At 54.2% G+C, this 20,880-nt stretch overlaps 1 protein-coding gene across 3 annotated transcripts in view; it reads left to right on the top strand.

Annotated features, from left to right (window-relative positions):
• The first annotated feature begins 340 nt into the window (after window positions 1–340).
• The window catches only part of LOC131267633 (mucin-21-like), a 28,046-nt gene continuing 7,506 nt past the window's right edge, over window positions 341–20,880 (top strand). The window contains exons 1-4 of one of the 3 annotated variants that reach the window (XM_058270557.1): window positions 341–484; window positions 2,458–2,743; window positions 13,074–13,223; window positions 17,213–18,006. In XM_058270557.1, coding sequence (XP_058126540.1) covers window positions 2,634–2,743; window positions 13,074–13,223; window positions 17,213–18,006 — 1,054 coding nt within the window. In that variant the 5' untranslated portion in view covers window positions 341–484; window positions 2,458–2,633. Of the gene's footprint in view, window positions 485–2,369; window positions 2,744–13,073; window positions 13,224–17,212; window positions 18,007–20,880 lie in introns of all 3 variants that reach the window. The other 2 variants (XM_058270556.1, XM_058270555.1) reach the window with 2 other exon arrangements.

The following is a 20,880-nucleotide window of genomic DNA, read 5'->3' as shown; positions in this document are numbered from 1 at the left end:
TTGTAATCAAACTTAGTTTAATAATTGGTTTGTAATCAAACTTGATAATAGAAGGAAAGTGTCTCTGCAACAGGCTTTTTAATTGTTTGTCCTAGGTCAAGCATTGCCTGCTGTAACAAGCCGAAAAGGTAAAAATATTCACTGTACGGATACTCAATTGAGTAAGTGTAGATCGGTTCGCTGTGATTGGCTAGCCGAACCGGTAACTACCCGATTCATGAACCGGTAAAAACACCGCGGCGTTGTTAGCGCGAAGGTCACCGAACCAGTAATTCAAGGGCAGCACGTCTTGAGTCAAAACAACCGCGGATCGGCCGCTTCAGTTCGTACGAGCCTCCGACCGCGAGTGGACGCATTTTCTCGGAGCAGTTCCCTAGCGTGTTTGTGCGTTTCGCGTCCGCTGTTCCTATTTCGTCCGACCTTCCGGTGTGGTGCATTGTTGCACGCTTACGCACTCGCCACGGAGTGTCCACAATCGTGCGCCGTAAGTTTCGCCGGTTGCCTGAGGAGTGTTTTGATGCGTTTTGTGCACTATCCCGTGCCGGAAGATAACGAGAAGAATTCACATCCCGTGACTTGGGTAGTGCAGTGCGGAGTGCTGTGGGGGGGAAAAAATGAAGCCGTATTTTTTTCGTATTCCCTCGTCCCCCGTCTCGGTGCGCCCGCGCACCACGTTTTTCTGCCCTCCACCATCGACACCCCCTCAGCGAGGGGAAAAACGCGATAGACCGATGGACGATCCGTGGTGTCGGGGTGTCGGGTGCAGGATAATACCTTCACATTCCCGACCACTGTTGGGACGAAGGACGAAGGGAATGGAGAAAAAACCAACCTCGTTTCTAGTGACTCCCAGTGCGTGCGGGTGTGCCCTATGTTCCCTTTTTTTTTTAATTCCCTTGCATCGGCTTCGGGTGTCCGGGTCCGGCGTACGATAGCCGATGGCGAATAAATTTATTATCATTACCGAATATTTATATACAAGCAAGCAATATTCACACACACAGGCACACACACACACTCGATGGGCTTTAACCTCCGCGTCGGGATATGTGTAGTATATTTCCAATCATTCGATATTATTTATCTCCGGTGGTCCCACCCGGGACTCCGGAATCCCGGGCAGCTCCGGGACTCGGTTGAGAGCAGCACCGAGCAAAAAAATTCCTATTTCCTTCATATCACCATGGGAGCCGCCATAACCAACCGTATCATAGCGAACAACAAAGGAGGCCAACCAGCACTCCCGATGACCAACGCGCGCTCGTGTGTGTGTATGCCACTGACCATTCGACCCATCAGCTGCGTCATCCGGCGTGCTGTGGAGGTCGTCAGCAACCGCTCCGGAAATGGCGCCCCGGTCTTCAAGCTGTGTTGTGTGGCCGTCGATACCTCGCCACCGAAACGCGAGAAACGCGAGCAAACGAGTCAGGCACATACCAATAACAACAACAAAAAAACACACACACACGCGCGTGTTGCTCGCCTCGTCGGTGTCCGTTTCTGTTGGCATCATTATCATCATCCGCGCGGGCCGCAAGCGGGCACATCGTCGTCGTTACCGGGGGCACCCCGGGCACATCAGCATCGGAGGGCCGGAGGAGCGACCGAAACAGAGCGACACGCGAAGCGAGAAGAGCAAGCGCGCCGTCGGTCGAAACCCCAGTGTGTCACATCGTTGTCAGTCAGCGGTTCTTCTTGTTGCGATGTGAAATACCTTGTGCCGGTAGCCATTCGTTCCCTGCCCCGCCGGAGGCTACCGCGTCACACTGCATCATCCTCCCTTCGCCCGGGTCCAGCTCTATCCATCGCCTCGCTACGGTTGCTTGGATCCGTCGTCTTTGGTGCCCGTTTTTCCACACATCGCGTCGAGGGTCCTCCCGGGGCCGTCGGAAGTGTCTCGCGCCTCTCCATCCCTTTTCGGGGCACACCACAGACAAAGAGCGACCCGTTCGTCCGCTCAACGGCAAGCAGCCTACGCGAAATATCGCTCCTCTTTTGTCGGTGGTTGATGACGCACCTTCTGTTCGAACGGTGAGCGGGGAAACCGAAGCCCTGCCACTCTCCACCGCTCCGTCACCCGTTTTTTTTTTTTGTTTTTCATCCGTCCATCCGCGGTCCAAGGAGTGTGTGTGTGTGCATGAGGGTTCTTCTATCTGCTCCTCTGCTGGTCCGGTACGGAAACAAAAACGCTGGCGCAACCCAACGCACCGCATCCTCCTTGGCAAGGGCACGTGTGTGCGTGTATGTGTGTGAGTGTGTGCCAGGCCAAAAACAACGACAGTGCATTGTTTTGTGCCCTCAGCGCGACAGCCACCCCCCAACCGGCCCGAGGGTAATCTTATATTCATCCCCGTACCTTTTCTTCACAGTAGGCGTTGGTAGTGGCAACGTCTTACCTGCCAGCCCCGGTTACCTGGTGCCTGTGTGTGTGTTTTACTGTAAAGCGCGTGTGTGAAGTGTTGAATTTCTTGTTATCAAGTGTGCGGTGATATTGTGTTTTGTTTTGGAACAAATTGTGCGAGGATTTCCCGCTGCCCAAAACAAAAAAAAAACCTCACCATCCCAAAGAGAGGGTGCTTTCCGGTACAAAAAGGATTACACATCATCGGTGCGCGGAAACGCTAGTTTTTGCGATGGGGAAAATCTCCGGAAGCCACTGTCTCGTCCTTGGCTGCCGCAACCGGCAGCTGCTCAACCAAACCAACACCCGATCGTACTTCCGCTTTCCACGGGACGCCGAGCTGTAAGTAGTAGCCGAACGAACGAATGTTGAACGTAAACGAAAACAAACCACACCGAGGGTCGCATACTCCAAGAAAACTGTGGCAAACGAAGTGCGTCTTGGACCGACTCTCCCAGCAACACCGGAGTCACTCCGGATGTGCCAGCCCCTGTCGTCCGCGTAAGCCCACGGCCCGTTTTCCCTTCACCCAGCGGCAGAAGTAGAGGGGGAAAAACACATCGGCCAACAGTAGGAAGACAAAGAAAAAGTACCAGCAAACGATGGCCGGGAGCGGATGCGGCCGACCGTCAGCCTCGTTTCGCCAGCATACTTCCTCCTGTGTGGAAGTTTTTTTTTGGTTATTTGATGCTGCTTTCGGTCGCTCTCGAAGGCAACTCCAAAACCGTAATGGCGGTTGTCGGCATCCCGATCGCGTTTTCGGGCGGAAGAAAGAACTGGCTTTTTGGTTGCTGTGTCGCGCGTTGTTGGGACTCACCAAGAGATTTTGGAATCCTTTTAATGGGATTAGTTAAATGAACATATTTGTGATTAAATTAAAACCACTTTACTCGAAGACCGCATGGCTTAGAGTTCAGGTATTCAGAATTTCTTGTCATTGAGTGCTTCTTACGCGAGGCATTTCTGCCACACAATTTCTCCTTACAAGGAGTCATCTGGATCGGCTGGCCGAAAGGAAGTCGCATTTGCTACGCCAGCAGATCGATTGGAGGTCGACGCCGCGTTACAGCACCCGGGAAAACCGCTGCGTCGGTGCAGGAAAAGAAGCCAAGAAAAGAAAAGAAAAAAAGGTGGAAACATTGGAACTAGGGACGACCGACCGACCGACCACCATCCAACCGACGACGACGACTCGGGGCGGCCATCCTGTGTGACCTGCGGCGTCAATTTGATAGACGAAAGAGCGGGAGAGAAAGCGTGATAAAGAAAAGGAGCCCGCGCGCGTGTGTGTGTGTGTGTGGGACACGCACCACCAGGCAAAGGGGACCCGAGGCTTGATGGTACCGCGCGAGGCGAGGGCCAGGGAACCCCGGGGGACGGGCGAGTGCGCCGTCGCTAGCGCAAAAAGGAACGAGCGAGCCCTTCGCCCGGACTTGGGACGGAAAAGGCGAACCGAGAGCGTAAGCTTGCGCCCGGCTGTACGCCAAGGGGACACGGAAGAAAGGCATCCTGGCAGGCAGGCAGGATAGCAGGGAAAGGAAGTTCGGAAAAAGGACCATCTGCCGTCATCATCATCGCCAGCGTCGATGCGCGCCGTATGTTGTGGCGGTATACCAGGGTACATCGTCGCGTCCGTCTGCTCCTCGCCGTTCGCCTCTTCGGTTCGGTGTTTCCGCAGAGGTTTCTGGGACTTTCTTGGAGCTCCCACTGCTCCTTCCACCTCTACGAGACCCCGGCATCGACCTTTTGCGCTCGACCGGGCCAAGCCGATTCCCAATCCCGCCATGTTGGTTCGCTGTCGAGGGACTCGAAAAGTTTGGGCTCTGCGGGTTAGGTTTAATGTTGGTGTTTCATTTTTTTCCTCTCTTCCTCTCTCTCTCTCATGCTTTCATTTTCGGGGTTCCGTTTCGGTCGTTGGAATGCTCGGCTTATTCCCATCCGGGGGGACCAAACGACAAACGCCCCGGCGGGAGATATATGGTGTGCAGGAGTGAAACTTCGGAATGATGAACCCCTCTGTATTGAGCGTTCAGCGTGTCCATGTACGCGTGTGTGTGCGATGGTTCTGGACCTGGCAAACCCTAGTAGCCCTTCGTTACGCCAGCCAACCAGCTTGTTGGAGGGTTGGAATAGCCAGCAACAACCGGACGCGCTGCTTCGCAAACGACGCACTTCTGGCACCGAACTCCAGGCAACAAGAAGAAGAAAAAAGGGTCGCCCCAGGTAGCGGCAGCGCAGTGCTGGCGGCCCCGAGGCCCATTTCAACCGACTCGGTTCTGCCCGTACATCCATCGTGGCGGTGGGTTTTCGTTCGAGCGCGCCGGAAATATCCGCTCACTCACTCTTCCGCTCGGGCAGGGAGGGCTCAGGTTCCGCCAGGGTTGGCTCGATTGCAAGCCCGGCGGTCGGAGGCAGCAACATACAAACCGTCACACACACGCGCGCGCAGACACAGCGCTGCAGTCGCGGCCAAGGGGAATTTACTTTGCGATAAGGCGAGCAAAACAACCCGGCCCCGGACTAGCTAGCTGGCGGCACACCGAGCGCGCATTGCTTGAGGGACGGATGGTTGTGGTCCCATTTTGTGCTGATGTGTGCCGCACTCAGAGTGTGGGTTTCGGTCCGAAGCCGTGCCGAGATCATGGAGACGCGTTTCAAGGCGTTCGACGACGACGTTCCCGCCACGTTTGCTGGACTTTCCAACTCCACCGATAGTCCAAGGCCACGCGAATTTCCAGGAACATCATTGGTCGACCGTGCGACGACGCAACCTTTCCGGAGTTGGTGGCGAGCGGTTGAGGCATCCGGTGGTGGTTCAAAACTAAGCCGGACGAACGTTCTCGGTTCGTAATAGCCAGAACAACAACAGCAGCAGCAACGACAGCAGCAAGTGGCCAACCGAACCAACCGGGTACATCCCATTGGCACCACCATCGTCAGCACAACGACGATGATGATGATGATGATGGTGATCGCCACGATCGCGAGCCCTCGATTGATGTACTCACGGGCGGGCGCGCGCGCACACACTAGTGTTGGTGGTAGTGCCGCTCATCCGGCCCTGGGCACGCTCGCTGGTGCTGCTGCTGCTGCCTGCTGACGCGCATCCGCACATCTTGTTTGCGCCACAGGTTTCACGCAACGCAAGTGGACGAGTGAACGCCATTCCGTGGGGGGAGCGGCAGAGGGGGGAAGGGGGGGGGGGGGGCTCATTTCCTCTTACCGCACCGTACCTCGATCGGGCCTTAGGGGTCGCGCACAACATGTAGGTGGGTTTTCCCAATCAACGTGCAGCTGCCTGACATCGCCGTGTGTACCGCCCTGCAAAACGACATGGTGGTCAGTCGCGAGGTTTCACATTTTTTTCTTTTTTTGATTCCTCGAAGTCGGCATGTCACCCCCGTCGGTTAGCCTCGGTTTAGGGGTAGCGGAGGGATGGGAGGAGGGTGGCTTGAGGAAGGAAGAGAACCAACCAGCGTATCGCCAGCACGCCCCGCGACAAAACCCAACCGCTGGAAAATGGCTGCGTGGATTGGAGCGGCGCAATTGTGCGCAGGGGAGGGAGGGGGGAGGAGTGTTCGGAGTCCGGGCCCCCCTCCCCCTGCAGCTGTGTCGGTGTTGGTAGCAATGGCAGCTCCATCGTCATCACCGTCATCATCCAGCTCCCATCACCAAATTGACTCCCCCTCAGCAATCGCGTTCCGCACCCCCTCCCGTCAAGGGGTTGGGGACGAACGCGAACGCGCAAGCCAGCCAACACACTGATATCACGCGCTAGCACTTGCGGCCCACTTCATCTCACCCTCCTCTGCTCGTTTCCACCACCCTATCGCGCGCACACACACGCTCCCTTGGAGTCGGCGGCTGCACCGAGGGGGAGCTGCGAGTCAAGTTGAGCCGCCTCGAAGCGCCTCACAAACAATCGGTCACATACAGCTCACCAAACCACACATTCCCAATGCCCAATGCACCACCTGGCGTTCTGGCTTGGGTGAGCCGAAGAAGCTGTCGTATGTGTGCTTGTTTTGCCCTGCGCCAGGCAGCAGCAGTAGCATTCCTCCAGAACTAATCGCGAGACAATGATGGAAAGCGAAACTCCACCAACCTGGGGCAGGGAAGAGAGAGTGGTGGAGAGGAAAAAAGCTGAAGGTGCCCTACGGCGTTGCCGCGGTGTTTTGTAGCCCGGTGGAGGAGCGGGCTGTGTATGATCCACCGGTCGAACTCACGCGTAACTCCTCATCCACTTGGAAGTGCCTGGCAAGGGCGATCGGGTGATACCGAGGTAGGAGAAGGGGAGGCAATGTGCACCCTCCGCGGGAACCGATTTTCTCGTGACTAACTTCCCAAATTTCGGTTCACACTAATTTCTCGATTACACATTCATTAAAACAAAGATTTCCAAGACGACTATTACACGCGTCATTGCGAATTGTGAGACCTGAACCTCACGAATAAATCTAAACATGTTTTCAATATACTTGCAGGAACTAGTTAGGAACGCATTGGGCTATTAGTCACAGTAATGTTTCGTGTTGACATTTCATTTTACCCCATGGCTAACGGCCTCATCTAAGCACTGCCTGAAGAAGATATCGCTAACCAGTTCTTCAACATTCGTATGCTACTCTATACGTGGCTCGATAAATTAAAGCTGGTCGATCGCATCATTACAATTAAACACATGCAATTTAATTTAAGGATATTTTTCTGCAAAAACATCCCACCGGTCGATGTTGCCTCACTCTCCCCTACTACTACTGCCAAGGCAACAAGGGACGAGGAAGTCGAGGGTGTGGGGTGCAATTTTTCACAAACACTTGCCCTGCTATTTCCGATGGATGGAGCTCATCGCCGTTGCGTATTTCGCTGGGTTTTATACCATCGCCGAACGATGGTGTCTACCACCCCGAGCCTCGCACCCTCGGTGATCGATCGTGCAACTATTACTCTCGCTCTCTATCTCTCTTCTAATGTGACAAGGGCATTTTGGAGTGGTTAGTTGGTAACCTCAAGCCAAAGGCAATCGGCGTAAAGAGCCACGAGAGGGCGGTTTGTTTTTTGGGAGCCTCAATCAAGAACGCGCCCGGGCAGAACGAGGTCACACACTGATGGTGATGCTGTTGATCGTGCTGGTTGTGTAGTGACAGAACAACCACGAAAACACGATCGAGCTTTTGCGTACTACAATGTACGCTTTGATATGGCTATATCTGGACCTCTGAACGATCGGATGACTGGCGTCATATTGATTTCTGGATAATCATGGACGGACCGTTGCTGGTACTTTTTTGCCCCCTTATACCATAAGTGTGTTGATTTCCCTTATCATCCTACCGGGAGTGCTATCATACGCGCCAACAAATATGGTATTTCCAGGAAATATTTCTTTCGCTACCCTCCAAGCATCGCCGCCATACCTTTCCCACCTTGACTTTCAGTGTGGAGGGCAGATTGGTCAGAAATCAAAAATATGCCCTTATCCCTCTTGTAGGAGTAGCAATATTTGGCATTCATGATGCGTCAGATGTTTACGGAGTCCTAGTTTACATGTTTCTAGAAATGGAAAGAAATTCTGGAGGAAAACATATCACTTGGAGCATCGATCCGATGTATTTTTGAGCTGTAAAGCTGTTTAGTCCGTGGGGATGGAGAATAGTCTGAGAATTTTCCCCCTAAGTCCTCTGCTTATCGTTCTTTCAAACAGCTGCATTCTAGGCCATAGGCTGGTAAATCCGCTAGGTAGCAGTTCCCATGAGCTGCCTGAAAATAAACCCGCTAAGTCCTTTCAAGTACCTCGTTGGAAAATGTATTACCCCTTTCGCAAAGGTTCAGCGGAGGTTAAGTGATTTTCCTGGTAGCCAATGGCCACCCCAAACACCCGGCACTGATGGCCGTGCGTGGGTTTTGAGTCGACACCGCCACCTGAATCTGTTTGCCCAGTTAACCAACCGCGCCCGGCCGTATAATCTACCGCCGTCCCCAATCCCGGAAACAAAAGTGCCGCCAGGCCAGGCTACCAGTAGGCGACAGCTTTACGCCCCAAGATTCATGGCCCGTACGTGCCCGCGTGCGGATCTGGCGATTTCTACGCCATCCAGCCATCTTCCTCCTCTGCTCGCGGCTGTTGATTGGGATGACTCACGCCTCAATCAGTACACTGTGCTGGAACTTCCATAGGTATTTTTTGTTCTTGCCACCGACACAGCCAGCTGGAACCGGGTGGAGAATTGGGATGAATGCTGATTAATAGTTTGACCTCCCATGTACCACTTGCTTCTCTTTTCTTCGCTTCCTTGCCCCGAGGTTGTGGGACTTATCATGTGAGTAATGTGAGTAGTGTTTTGTTTTTTCAAAGGCCCACGAAATCTGGAATGTGTAATTTTTCCAAGTATTTCACTAAAAAACGAAGTGGAGGGGTAAACTTGAGTACCCAATAGGTCCAGAATAAATTTGGCAGAGTTCCAAAGGAAACCATTTGGTTAAGGACATTCAAAGTCGGATCGGAAAATATCGCCCGGTTTATCTACCTCTAGTTTCTACTCTCCGAAGAGGTAAGCCATCGGATACTTACCCCTGGTTACGATGTCTTTCAGGTAGTCCCAGGGTTGGCGGTTCCTTCCAGAAAACTCTCTGGTGTCTGGCCCTGGACCGGGAGAGGACTGTACCTTGCCATGCGGGTACCCCCGTCAATGCCCCTGGCGAACGGTGCTGGTAGGTGTTTGCAATCCGGTAAAACTGGCCTGGCCACTTGTCCCGACTGCACGCAGCGAGCACGAGCAGTTTGGGCAGGTGTGTGTGTGTGTGTGTGTCCTCCGGCATCCTCGGGGCAGTATCACCAGGCAGTTGGTTAGCTTTCCGTGCGGGTTTTTTTTTTTGCTTTCTTTCTTTCCTTTCCGTTGGGTAAGGGCGGCGTCCAAAATGGCGACGGAGGCCTCGGTTTGCGGGTCTGGTTCGCCTCTGGGTCCTGGTATGCGCCTGGCTAGCAGGCTGCAGCTTGGGTAACATCGTCAGCTGCCTACCGCTGGTGTGCTCTTCTTCCTTTTCCTGTTCGTTGCTGGTGGTGGCTCCGGCGGGTGCATGCGATCCCCGGGCCAAGCGAGGAAAAAGAAGGGAAAGAAAGCGAAAGAAAACCGAAAAAAACCCAGTTGGTCTCGTCGGACGCCCTTTCGGCGTACCAAAGCTCACCGAAGTGTACCAAGTTCCACCATTTCTTTTCGGCGTCGTCTCCCAGCGTGATGAAATTTCGGTGGGGGGATTGAAAATCGTGCCCAACCTAAGACCGGTACCCTGATGATGGCCACCTTGGCATACAGGATCTGCCCGGTTTTTTTTTTTTCTTTCCCGAACGGAGGGAAAACAAAAGGTGCACTCGATCGAGGTGTAGCCATAACCTTTTGGGAGTTTACGCCGGGAGTCCTGAGAGATGCCCGATGCATGGCCGTTTCCTGCGCTATCCTCTTCACCAAACGAAGGGGAGAAGTAGCGCCCGGATGAGCGCTTTGTGCCCAAAACGACGGACGACAGCTGCTGCCGTTCGGGTTCCGTTTTTTTTCTTTCTCCCCCTTCAAAACCAACATTCCCTTCGGAACACGGTCTGTCGTGCCGGGGATGGGCGATCAGAGGGTCTACCCGAGATGTGCATGGACAGTGAGCGAAAAGCAAAAGGTGTCGAGAAGAAGAACCCCGACCGTGGCAGAGCATGCGAAGAAGGCTAAGAAAGCTCACACAGGCGTTCCGACTGCGTGTGCACTTCGCCGAAACGCCGTGAAACGCGGCGGGGTCGAGATCAGAAGCAGAAGAAGAGCAAGTAAAAACAACAACATCGCCACCGTGTCGCCTCTCGCGGCCGGAGGATGATCGAACGTCGTCGACACCGATCCACCATCACTCTCGTTCTTCTTCTCTCTACAACTCTTGGTTGTCCTTCCTCTATCGTGTGTCTGTGTGTCGCGCACATCTCCGCACAATCGTAAGCCGCCGCCACCGTCACCAAGGCCCACACGGTCCAGAATTACACCCTTAGCCCCTATCACCCGGGGGCAGTACGCAGGTGACCCAAGGAGGCGTTCGTGAGAGAGCCAGATGGCGAGCTGCCTTCGATAGACATTCGACATTCTGCCTTCCTTCGGTCAAGGAGTACACGCGGAGTCGGTTGAAAGCTGATGCGTGGATTTTAAATTAAACCCATCATTCGGCGGGAGTACCAGGGGGGTGCGGGTGGGAGGGAATGCATTTACAAACCCATTGCGCCCAGCTGGTGGACCTTGGACTGAGCGCGCAGCATAGCAACCCACAGCAAGCTCCAGGTCCGAGACCGGGTTTTTAGAAGATTTCCCATGAGATTGGTGAGAAGTCCACGATCGAGTGATCAAAATTGGGTATTCCGGCCATTGAAGACGGTGGCAGTACCTCACCAAAAGTTGAACCGATTCAAGCATCTACGCGGAGACCTTAGCTTGCTTCCTATCAGAGTCGCTGCAGTGACGCAAGGATCGTTATTAGTCTGATAACATTTGGGGATCCATTTGCAACCTCTCTGAATGAGGATTTCAATATCGCAAAGTTACTAATGTTGGGTATTCTGGCAATATGGAGTCGTTGATACCTCCTTCGAAGTTGCATCTATTCAGGCATCTAGGCGGAGGAGACCAGCTTGCTTCCTATCAGAGTCGCTACAGTGACGCAAGGATCGTTATTAGTCTGATAACATTTGGGGTTCCGTTGGGAACTTCTCAGCGGGGTACTACGTGAGCGGGGTGAGGTTGGCTGAAAAAAGAGGTTCACACCGTGACTAATATTGATCCATCCCCCCCTGACCCGCGTTACCCTCCAAATGTTCTGGAACGGCGAATTAAAACAGCTTGTGCAGGACAACTGGTGCCACCACGGCAGGGAGGACGGGGAGGATGTGTGTTGTGTGTGTGTGGTTGTTTTTTTTTCCTTTAAATTTGTTGATGACGAACCCCGCTGACGTCCGTCACGAGTCGCGCACGCATCACATGGGGCGGCCTTTTGGGGCCGTTCGGGGCGGGTTCCAACGAGTTTTTCTTATCGGTCTCACCCGGGACTCTCCCGTGTTGGGGGCCAGCAAAAACTGCCCGTGAACTACCCTACCAGCGTGCGAGCAAGCGCGTGTGTGTGTATATGTGCACCGTAACCCCCCGCCCTCGCCTCCTCCTCCTCCATCATCACTTCCCCAATCTCACGCTTCACGGGTTTGTTGGTGCGTTCGGTGTATCTCGGTGTAAAGGTCCGGCCTCGCGGCGGCGGCAGCGCACTGTAATCGCTTTCGTTCGCTGCGCCGCCCGTTTCGCTGTGTTGGAGTTTCGAGAAGAAGCCACACACCGACCGACCGACCGACCGACCAACCGCCCGACCGACGGCGACGACGAGTTTCGCTGGTGGCGGCAACACGGCACCAAAAACCCGACCCAACCAACCAACCAACCAAGTCCTCCAAGTGGTGTACCGACCGACCGGGCCCGACCGATCGACCCTGGTCTGCTCTGCCCGTTGGGTGTGTGGGGTGGGAAGGGGTGGCAAGGGGGTTGCGTACGGCGAGGGGGGTTTTTGTGCGCGCTGCGCTCTCGGTTTCGGTTTCGGTTTGGGTTGAACCTTTTTTTTTCCTTCGCATTCGTGCTTCTCACTCCCTGTGCACTCGCAGCAGCCGCTAACTGTGTCGCGCTCGGACCCTCCCAACCCCCCTCCCGCTTCCATGCGCTTCTACCGCCCTTCGCGGGGGGAGGGATGGTTGTGTGCCTCCTGTATAACATCATTGGCAAACTCTGCAGGTCGTGCGCTGAGAGTCGCAGTCAGTCGCGCCACACTCGGTTCTGTCGCGGTCATTGTGCCCCATTCGGACCAATCACCATCACCAGTACCACCCGTTTCCACCCCATTCACCTTCCAGCACTCCTTCCTGGCCGACGGTGATCGCGCGCGTTGTTGAGCCGCGCTCGATCGACGTCGACACTCTCGCGACGTTGGTGTGCTTGGTGTGTGCCTGGTGTACTGCCTGTTGGCGTCATCTGTCGCATACGTCCAACCCGCGGGGGAGGAGGGGGGGGGGCCCATGGTGCGGTGCACGCTGTTGGATTTTTTCATTGGCGATGATTACGAAATTCTTTCCGCACCAGGCACCACCAAGCAGGGGATGGCCGTACCCGAGATCCCTCGAGGCCCGACCGGGGTTTTGGGAGCGACAAAGGGCGAGCGTGCTGTGGTCCGGGGTGGGACTTACGCAGGGAGAGGGAACCTTGGGCAGCAGGGAGGCATTCTCGTTCTAGCGGGGGGATGTTCTCCAACAAGATCGTTCAAAATCCATCGATCCAGCCCTAGGAGTTCCCACTTGTTGCGGGGGATTCTTAGCAACAAACAGCGCAAGGGTAGTGCCACTAATTGCTTATCACTTACCCAAGGTTCAATCAGCTCGGCGCGCGCATGTGTGTGATCACGAGGCTCCGCTGCAATCGCTGCGTGCCATCAGGCGCGCCAAGCTCCCGTGGAGTGTGTGAGGAGACTATCCGAGGCTCCTTGTTTTGCATCCTTTTTTTTACCAAACCCTCCCCATCAAAGCCAACACCACATTACGCTGGGAAAATTGTCAAAACTACCCCCTCGATGTAACTAATTCTTTTCCTCCTTCTTCTTCTTCTCTACCTCTCGATTCCAGATGCAAGAAGTGGGTCGACTTCTGCAGCCGACCGGAGCTCTACAAAAAGTACGACGAGAACGGGCCCGAGTACCTGTACAAAAGTTCCCGCATCTGCTCGGACCACTTTCAGCCGACGGACTTTAACAATCCCAACCTCTTCAGCCAAGGGTAAGTTTCGGTACTCGGATGTTGCGTGCGTGTTTGTGTACCTACGTCGAAGATTGAAAGTCTTGTGGCGACGGCGAAGGTTGGTCGGACGGACGGAACGGTACGTGTGAGTGTGAGCGCACCAAGGGTCCACCTTGGAATCCTTGGACTACAAAACGGGCCGACTCCCGGCGGGGTACAGCTGCGGCGGCGAGGACTCGCCAAGGGATGAACGCGTGAGAATGAGAAGCCAAAGCCGAGAGTCTTCTCGGGGGTCGCCATCGTCCCGTCCTCTACCGTGGAAGCCTTTTTTTGGGAGACCTTTTCGGTCTTCAGCGATCTCTCTCTCTCTCTCTTTCTTACATTCTCCATCCACCATCTATGGGTGCTCCTTTACCTCCGGAGGGCAGGATTTGGACCCAACTACCAACTCGATCGATGGTGATGGCGATGGTGATGATGATCATCGCCACCAAAGCCTATACCATACTCCCGAGCGGCAGCTGGTGCCGGACCGGATCTGATGACCGGACGGGGCGCGATCACATTTACGAACCCCCTGCTGTACGCGTTGTTGTGTGCTGAATGATGGGTGAACCTTTGGACCCGACGTGGCTGTTGGTTCCATCTCGATACGCCACTAGGGACTGTTGTACGTGACACCACACCACCTTCCCTAACCTCTGCGTACGAGGATGTCGTGGGTGACGTCACTTGCCCAGGAAGCACTACTCGAACGGCTGACGTCTTTACCCGTGACAATGCCAGCGACTGATAAAAAGTGCGCCCTGGGAGTGGTGTGTGCGTGTGTGTGTTTCCCTTTTGGGCGTACCGAGGCCCCGAAACCATCGGTTTCTTTTTTATCACCCCAAAATCCTCGAGCACCTCCGGAGAAGATGGTGCTGATGAAGATGAAGATCGGATCGCTCGGTGAGGGTTTCTTTTTTCCCCACGAACCGCACAAAACTAAACCAAGAGATCTGGAGGGTTTGGAGGCGGTACCGGGGGAGGGTGCGAGGGACACGATCGAGCGATCGCAAAAATCGTCGCCTCATCCGTTCCGGCGGGCCAGCTCGGTATCTCTCGGGATACGTTTGAGGAAAACGGTACGCACATGCGATCGACACACAGACATACACACACGCGGTCGTCATACGTCCCCGTACCCGAGTGTGTTCTTTTTTTTCCCCCAGCCTTCCCCCCTTCCCAACAGGTCCTACCCCTTTAGGGGTGGCTCACGGGTGTTCCGTATCTTACTCGCGGCCAGTCGCGCGTAATGCGACGCGCGCGATATAAGGTGGCGATTGGGGTGCAAAGTAATGCAGAAGAAGAAGAAGAAGAAGAAGAAGACGACGAAGGGGAGCAGAAGTTTGAGCAGAAAATGAAACGCTGGCAGGCACGGCGGACATATATATTGACGACGACCTGCCTGTCAGCCAGCTAGCCAGCCGGACACAGTCCGCCAGCTAGCCAGCGAGCCAGCATTGGTGGTAGCAGTATTAGTAGTAGTAGTAGTAGTAGTAGTAGCAGTAAACCGCCGGAAGGGGTGGCCTCCGAAGGGTGCGTGGTTGTTAGCGAGCGAAATCGAGTTAGGGTTTGTTGGCAGGCGGGCATGTTGGCGGATGCGTCACGAGAGGATGGATTGGGCAAGGAAGGAGGGAGAAGGTAGCAGAGGCAAAACAAAAAAATACCTCCACCTCGCCGCGCGGATATGCGGGATTCTCGCGAGAAAGAGAGAAGGCTCCCCCGAAAATAACTCACCCCGAACCGTCGCGAGAAAAACGCTAAGGGGGCCTTAGCCGCGCCTGCCTGCAGCAAGGGAGAAAAAAAAACGGTCGAAGCCCGAGGGGGAGGGGGAGCAGTGGGAGGTGGTGATTCTCTTGGTGGCGGCGAAAACGGTTTTGTAAAATAACTTACGGGGAAGGCATTTTCGGAAGAAGGCATCGCCATCTCGAACGCCGTCGTCGTCGTCGTTGGACGTCGTTGGACGCCGAGGGAGATCTTAATGGTAATCGATTTCCTTGACTCTTTCTTCTGCGTCTCCCACCGTATCTCCCTCTCTCATTCCTTTACCATCTCTTTTTCGCGAAGCCTTCCCCCGCGTGTGGACGGACCGGGAGGAGGGTATTCCTTGGGCCGCTGGCAACCAACGTTGGGCAGCAGGCGGGACTAATTTGACTGACCTTCTTCGCGGAGCAACCGTTGCCGCTTCCTTTTCCTTGTCCTCCTCCCCCCGCCGGAGTGAAGTTTTTTTTCCGTCTTTCCCGTTTTTTTTTATTTTCCTTCGTCTTTTGTTGCGAAGCCCGGTCCCAAGCCGCCGGGACAACTCCTCCGGACAACTTCCAATATTTCACCGTCACTTAGATTTCGCCATTTTTTTTTTTTTTGTGTTGGTTGCCTCTTCTGAGAGCTGAGATCCGGTGTCGTTCCCTTTCGATTCGTCGTCCATCAATGACACCTTTTCGGTCCGTTGGCATGTCCATCCATCGAATCCACCTACGCGTTGGCCTATCGGGAACTCCAAAACCCAATAGGCTCAACGCTATAACCATCTTCTGGCCTGCGATCTTCAAAGGCACCACCACTTCTTGGCTTGGCGGTGGTGGTGAGTGCGGCCACTACTTCCGGTGGTACACTCTTGCTATTTCGACCGTACCGATTCGGGTTCCAAGTTGGCGTGGAAGTTGCAGCACCGGCAAAGCACCACCTTCAATGTCAAACCCAGGAGGACAAGAAGAAAAAAAAAACAGGTACAGAAAAGGTATATATATATATATATCGCCAACCCCAGGAGCCAACAACTGGTGCTGCGAGCCAACCGAGAGAACCCGAGCGGACCGAGCCCGAGCGGACGTGTTTGTCGATGCCTCCTCCTCCTCCAAACCCCTCCCCCCCTCACCAGCTGGCCTCGAACGGTGTTTTAAACGTCTTGCCTCTCGAAGGTTGGTGTATTGGGTTGGTTTCGCTTGAGGTTCTTCGGCGACGACGACTACTTGCTGCGCCGCCACCCGGAGTAGTATACCCTTCGGCCGGCGGTGATTGTGTGTGTGTATGTGTGTGTGTGTAGGTAGCTGGGTTGCCTACCCTGGTTGCCACGCTGCCCTTGTGGTGGTGCACCAATCGATACGGTCGCGCTGGCATACGAGAACCACCCCGGGGTTGGTTCGGGATGACGTGGTCTCTTGGAAGCCTCAACTGGAAATTATCATTCTATCCACCTTGGTCTTGGTTAGCCTGATCCAGCCTGGTCTCTGTGGAAAGCAAAGAAGCCAACGAAGACTCACAAAATGGCCATCCGGCGGTGTCCTCTAATTGCGAGAAGGAGGATGTCTCGAACGTTCGTAGTCTTCGTGGTTGGCAAGTGCCCTTTTTTGGTGTATGCAAAGTCCTCGGTCCAAAGTCCCGCTGGCTCGCTGGTTGGTTACGGATCCGGCAAGTGGGGGCCCGTATTTGGGCACAGCACCAACAAAAAACTTAAAAGAGACTCAAAATTAACGTCAACCATTACTCATGATTTTAACTAATTTCTCCTTCTCTTCTCTTTACATGCGCTTTTTCTCCTGCTTGCTACCCCGCTGGCGTACGGTTTGTCCTTGCCTGGTGCTGCGCCAACACGGATGTAAACGGACACGGTATCGGTGCAACAAAAAAATAAATAAAACCAACATCACCCAATCGAAAAACCCACCCTCTCGGACCCTTTGCCGATACGGAATGTAATGGAAATGAATCGACACCAACTTGGCTTGATGAAACGACAACCTCAAAAAAAAAAAACCCCCGTCGTCTCGCCCGGGAATGACGACAACGACCAAACACTGGCTCCACCGGGCACTTGGACTTGGATGGATGATGGGAAAAAAACGACAACCTCGGCAACCTGTACGAAAAAATCGGGCACGAACGCCTATTAACACCTTGGCCGTGTTATCTCCAACTCGCGTGGTGGCTCTCTTTGTGGTCGGGGGTTCCTGATACTTTTTTCCCCTTGGACTCTGGACCTCCGATAGGCTTAAAAAAGGTTCCATCCCAACGGTGAACCCGGCCACGCATGAAACGAAGACAAACAATGGAACCGGAGCTGGCGGAGCGCCTGCCGGTGGTGGTGGTGGTGGTGGAAGCGGAAGTAGCAATGGCGCTGGTTCACCGATCGACGAGAAGCTCCTTTCGGCGGTGGCCTCAATTCCGAACCTATCCGCCAACCTGTCGCTGATGGTGGCAGCTGCCGTACACGCGGCCCAGCAATCGCAACAACAGCAGCAGCAGCTGCTACTACAAGCCAACTCGGGGCTTAATGCGACCAACCTGAAGCGATCGGCGGCCGCCATGAGTGGGTCGGGTGGTTCGGGCGCCCTCCAGCTGACGACGGCCAGCGGAGCGGCAGCCACTACCAACTCCACCACGACCACGCCCAGCTCCGGATCATCGTCGGCCAAGCGTAACCGAGCGGTTCCACCATTGGCGACCCCTACCGGGGCGCTCGCGAACCTCATCCAGCGCCATCAGCAGATCAAGGAGCAGCAGATCAAGGAGCAGCAGCGCAAAGCAGCCCTCGGGGGTAGCGGGCTCGTCAATGGGCAGGTATCGATCACCAGCGTTCCCGGTGCGCGAACCTCACCCACCCTCTCGTCGGCCCGAGGCGGAGGCCCGATCTCGCTGGTCACGTCCAAGAAATCCGCCGCCGCCAACAACAACAACAACAATGTGAGCCACCATAACCACAACCACAAGGCGAACCACGAGCAGAAACATGACCAGAGCGACTTTGGACTGAACCTGAACGACACGGACATGACCGGTGGAGGTAAGTAATCCCCCCCTGGGTTGGGAACCTCCTTTTTGCTGCGCTGGTGATGATGATGATGATGGTAAGACCGAAGCTCGCTAATGCCCCCGTGATCCTCGCCGACCTGCGGACCTCGGTCCAGTCCGGTAGGAGCAGCGCCATCGTAGCGCTGCGTGCGACCGCCTCCAAGGTCACCGCTGGTGTGCGCTGCTGAATTTCTCGCGAACGGCGCCCTAGCGCGGGCGCCTCCTCTTCGCTCGCTGCTGCTTGTTGCTCTGTCACGCGCCAACGTGTGTGAATTGACGCGCACACACTTGTGCGCCTGGCAGCTGCGCTCGATTCCAGCTGCCACACTCTTGGCTGATGGTTGGTTGGTTGGTTGGTTGGTGCTACTAATAGCGCTCAGCTTCGTTCCTCTAGAGGCCCCCCCTCCCCCCCCCCCCCCCCCCTGCTCGGCAACACCGAAAAGAACACCGAGTCACCGAGCTGAACTCCATCGCTCTTTTTTTTTTTTTGCTCCCTTCGGAGGATACCTGTTCTTCTTGATCTTCCCGCAGTAGCACATTCGGGGCGGTTTCTGTGTCGATCCGCGACTCCTCCGCGTTCCGGTTTTTTTTTCTTCTTTCTCTTCCCGCTACGTGGCGCGGAGCTGGTTTGTGTCGTGGTGTGCTCGCTCGCTCGCTGTAGCCTCCTGTTTACGATCGCGGGGAAAACCCGTGCCACGATTACGACAACGGTGATGGCTCCCGGAGGCTACAATCCGGTGTGGTGGCACGATACACCACCACCGGGAAGAGGAAGAGAAGGAGAAGCAGAGCAGCAAAAGATCCAAACCAAGTGTGTGATGGCTCCTCGGGAGTGAGAACGGAAAACGAATCCCCACGGCAGTGGACGGGGAAGTTGCGGGCAGGCAGAAATCCCAGGCCCCGACGCTGCTATCTCCTCCAAACGCTCCAGTGTGTAGCCTCCACACGAGGTTTTCGTACATCGATGCCTTTGTTCAGCGCACGAACATCCAGTACCAGCGGCAGAACTCCTCGGTGCTGGACATGTGTGTAATATATCTTGGAATGTTCTACACGGTTCGCACCACTGTTCGGTTCACGTAGGGCTTCAGCAGTTGTGCACTTCGGTGTACTTCAATGACAAATACTTCCCAGACTGACTTTGAGTAAAAGAAGCAAGAAGTTGCCATCTTCTATTAGTTAGAGTTGCAGTCCGTTTTGGTATACATATTTTCCACGCTCTTCTGATTATCTTAAAAGTGATCGCCATTTTTGGTGTTGGAGAGCTTCTCGTCACACTTCATTTTAATGGACGCTATAACATCTTAATCCCGTGAGGAAAGGGGATAAAAAGATTTTCCCATACAGTTGTAAAACAATAAATGGATCTCTGATTCCAGCTTGGTGGAGTAATCAAATTAGACTCCCGGCCAACGGTGTGTCAGTGTATTACGCCATGGTCATGGTCGTTTCGAGAGCGTGACAAACAAGTGGTGGTCTCCGTATGCTAACTTGTTCCATCTGACTCGCCTCTATCACATGTTGGATCGTGCTGTGATGGACGGCCGGAGTGCATATGACTTCCACGGACGAAGTTATCATCGTCCTAGTTCGTTGTATGTTGTCGTCCGCTTGTTTGTCTTCCATTGCCACCAGGAACCACCATCACATCCATCGTCCATGAATCGAGGACTTTTGTTTTATGTACGTCAGTGTCGCACCAGTGAGACCCGACCATCGACGACGAACTCGGTGTGGCTCAACCTGTGGCATTATGCGCAGGCCATAGTGTACACCCCCTCTCTTCCCCCAAGCCGTGTGCACTTCCGCTCGGCAACATCCGCCGAACCCGGGTTTCGCCGGATTTCATCTGTTGCTCCGATAGTCTTTTTTTGCTCAACGTCTCCGCCATTCATAGCGGAAAAGTAGGAGAAACGATCGTTGTGCCCTACAAACGCGCCGTCGACCGTTTTGTGTGTGTCTGTTTAGACTGCTCCCGTTCGTTCGGGTTTTCTTTGAGTCGTACATAAGTTTTCCTGCACTTTTCTCGCTGCCTCACGCACACACGCAGAGACGGCGTGTGCCTCCGACGGAACGACGTATACGTGTGGGGTCGTCGTCGTCGTCGTCGTCGGCAGAGGAGGAAAATTATGCATTCAACACGTGGTCTCGGCGGTGGTTGAAACGTACAATTGAATTCGTTTTCGTTTCGTGCCATAATGTAAACCCGTTTGGAAAGGAAAGGGCCAAGGAAAACGCATGCCGGGGGGGCGCTTTCGGCGGTGTAGAGTGCGGTCGATGTTGTTTACCGTTTCGTTCCGCGTGTGGGGTTCGTTGATGTTGAGATTGTTGATGATGAGGTAGTAGAAAAAGGCACCACAACTTTGGTGGTGATGTTTACAAACAACGCTTAGGATGATTCGCTCGACATTTTCCTCGCTTCTTTACGAATGATAATTGAATCTAATGAACCTTTTTTTTGGTGCAAAAAAAAACAAGTGGAGCTGAAATCGATTCCACATCGAAGACAATAAAGAAACATTGCAGATTGGTTCCGGGGCGTAAGGTTGAGAATTCTGTTTTTTTTTTATCAAAACCTGACCTACATAAACAACAATAACCACCCTCTGCAAGGATGTTTCTTTTATCAGGTCGTTTCCCTCCAGCTTAGAGAAAGGGAGAGAGAGAGAGAGAGAGAGAGAGAGAGAGAGAGAGAGAGAGAGAGAGAGAGAGAGAGAGAGAGAGAGAGAGAGAGAGAGAGAGAGAGAGAGAGAGGAGAGTTCTCTTTCCGAAACAACTTTTGGGAGAAGCAACCTTTACGTACGCATGTGCATTGAATGTCGCCGATCGTCAATGTGTGTCCGGGGCGGAAAATCGGTTCAATAGT

This window comes from Anopheles coustani, chromosome 2, assembly GCF_943734705.1.
Source record: "Anopheles coustani chromosome 2, idAnoCousDA_361_x.2, whole genome shotgun sequence".
Classification (NCBI taxonomy): Eukaryota; Metazoa; Arthropoda; class Insecta; order Diptera; family Culicidae; genus Anopheles; species Anopheles coustani.
This window is presented reverse-complemented; position numbering and strand designations above follow the sequence as displayed.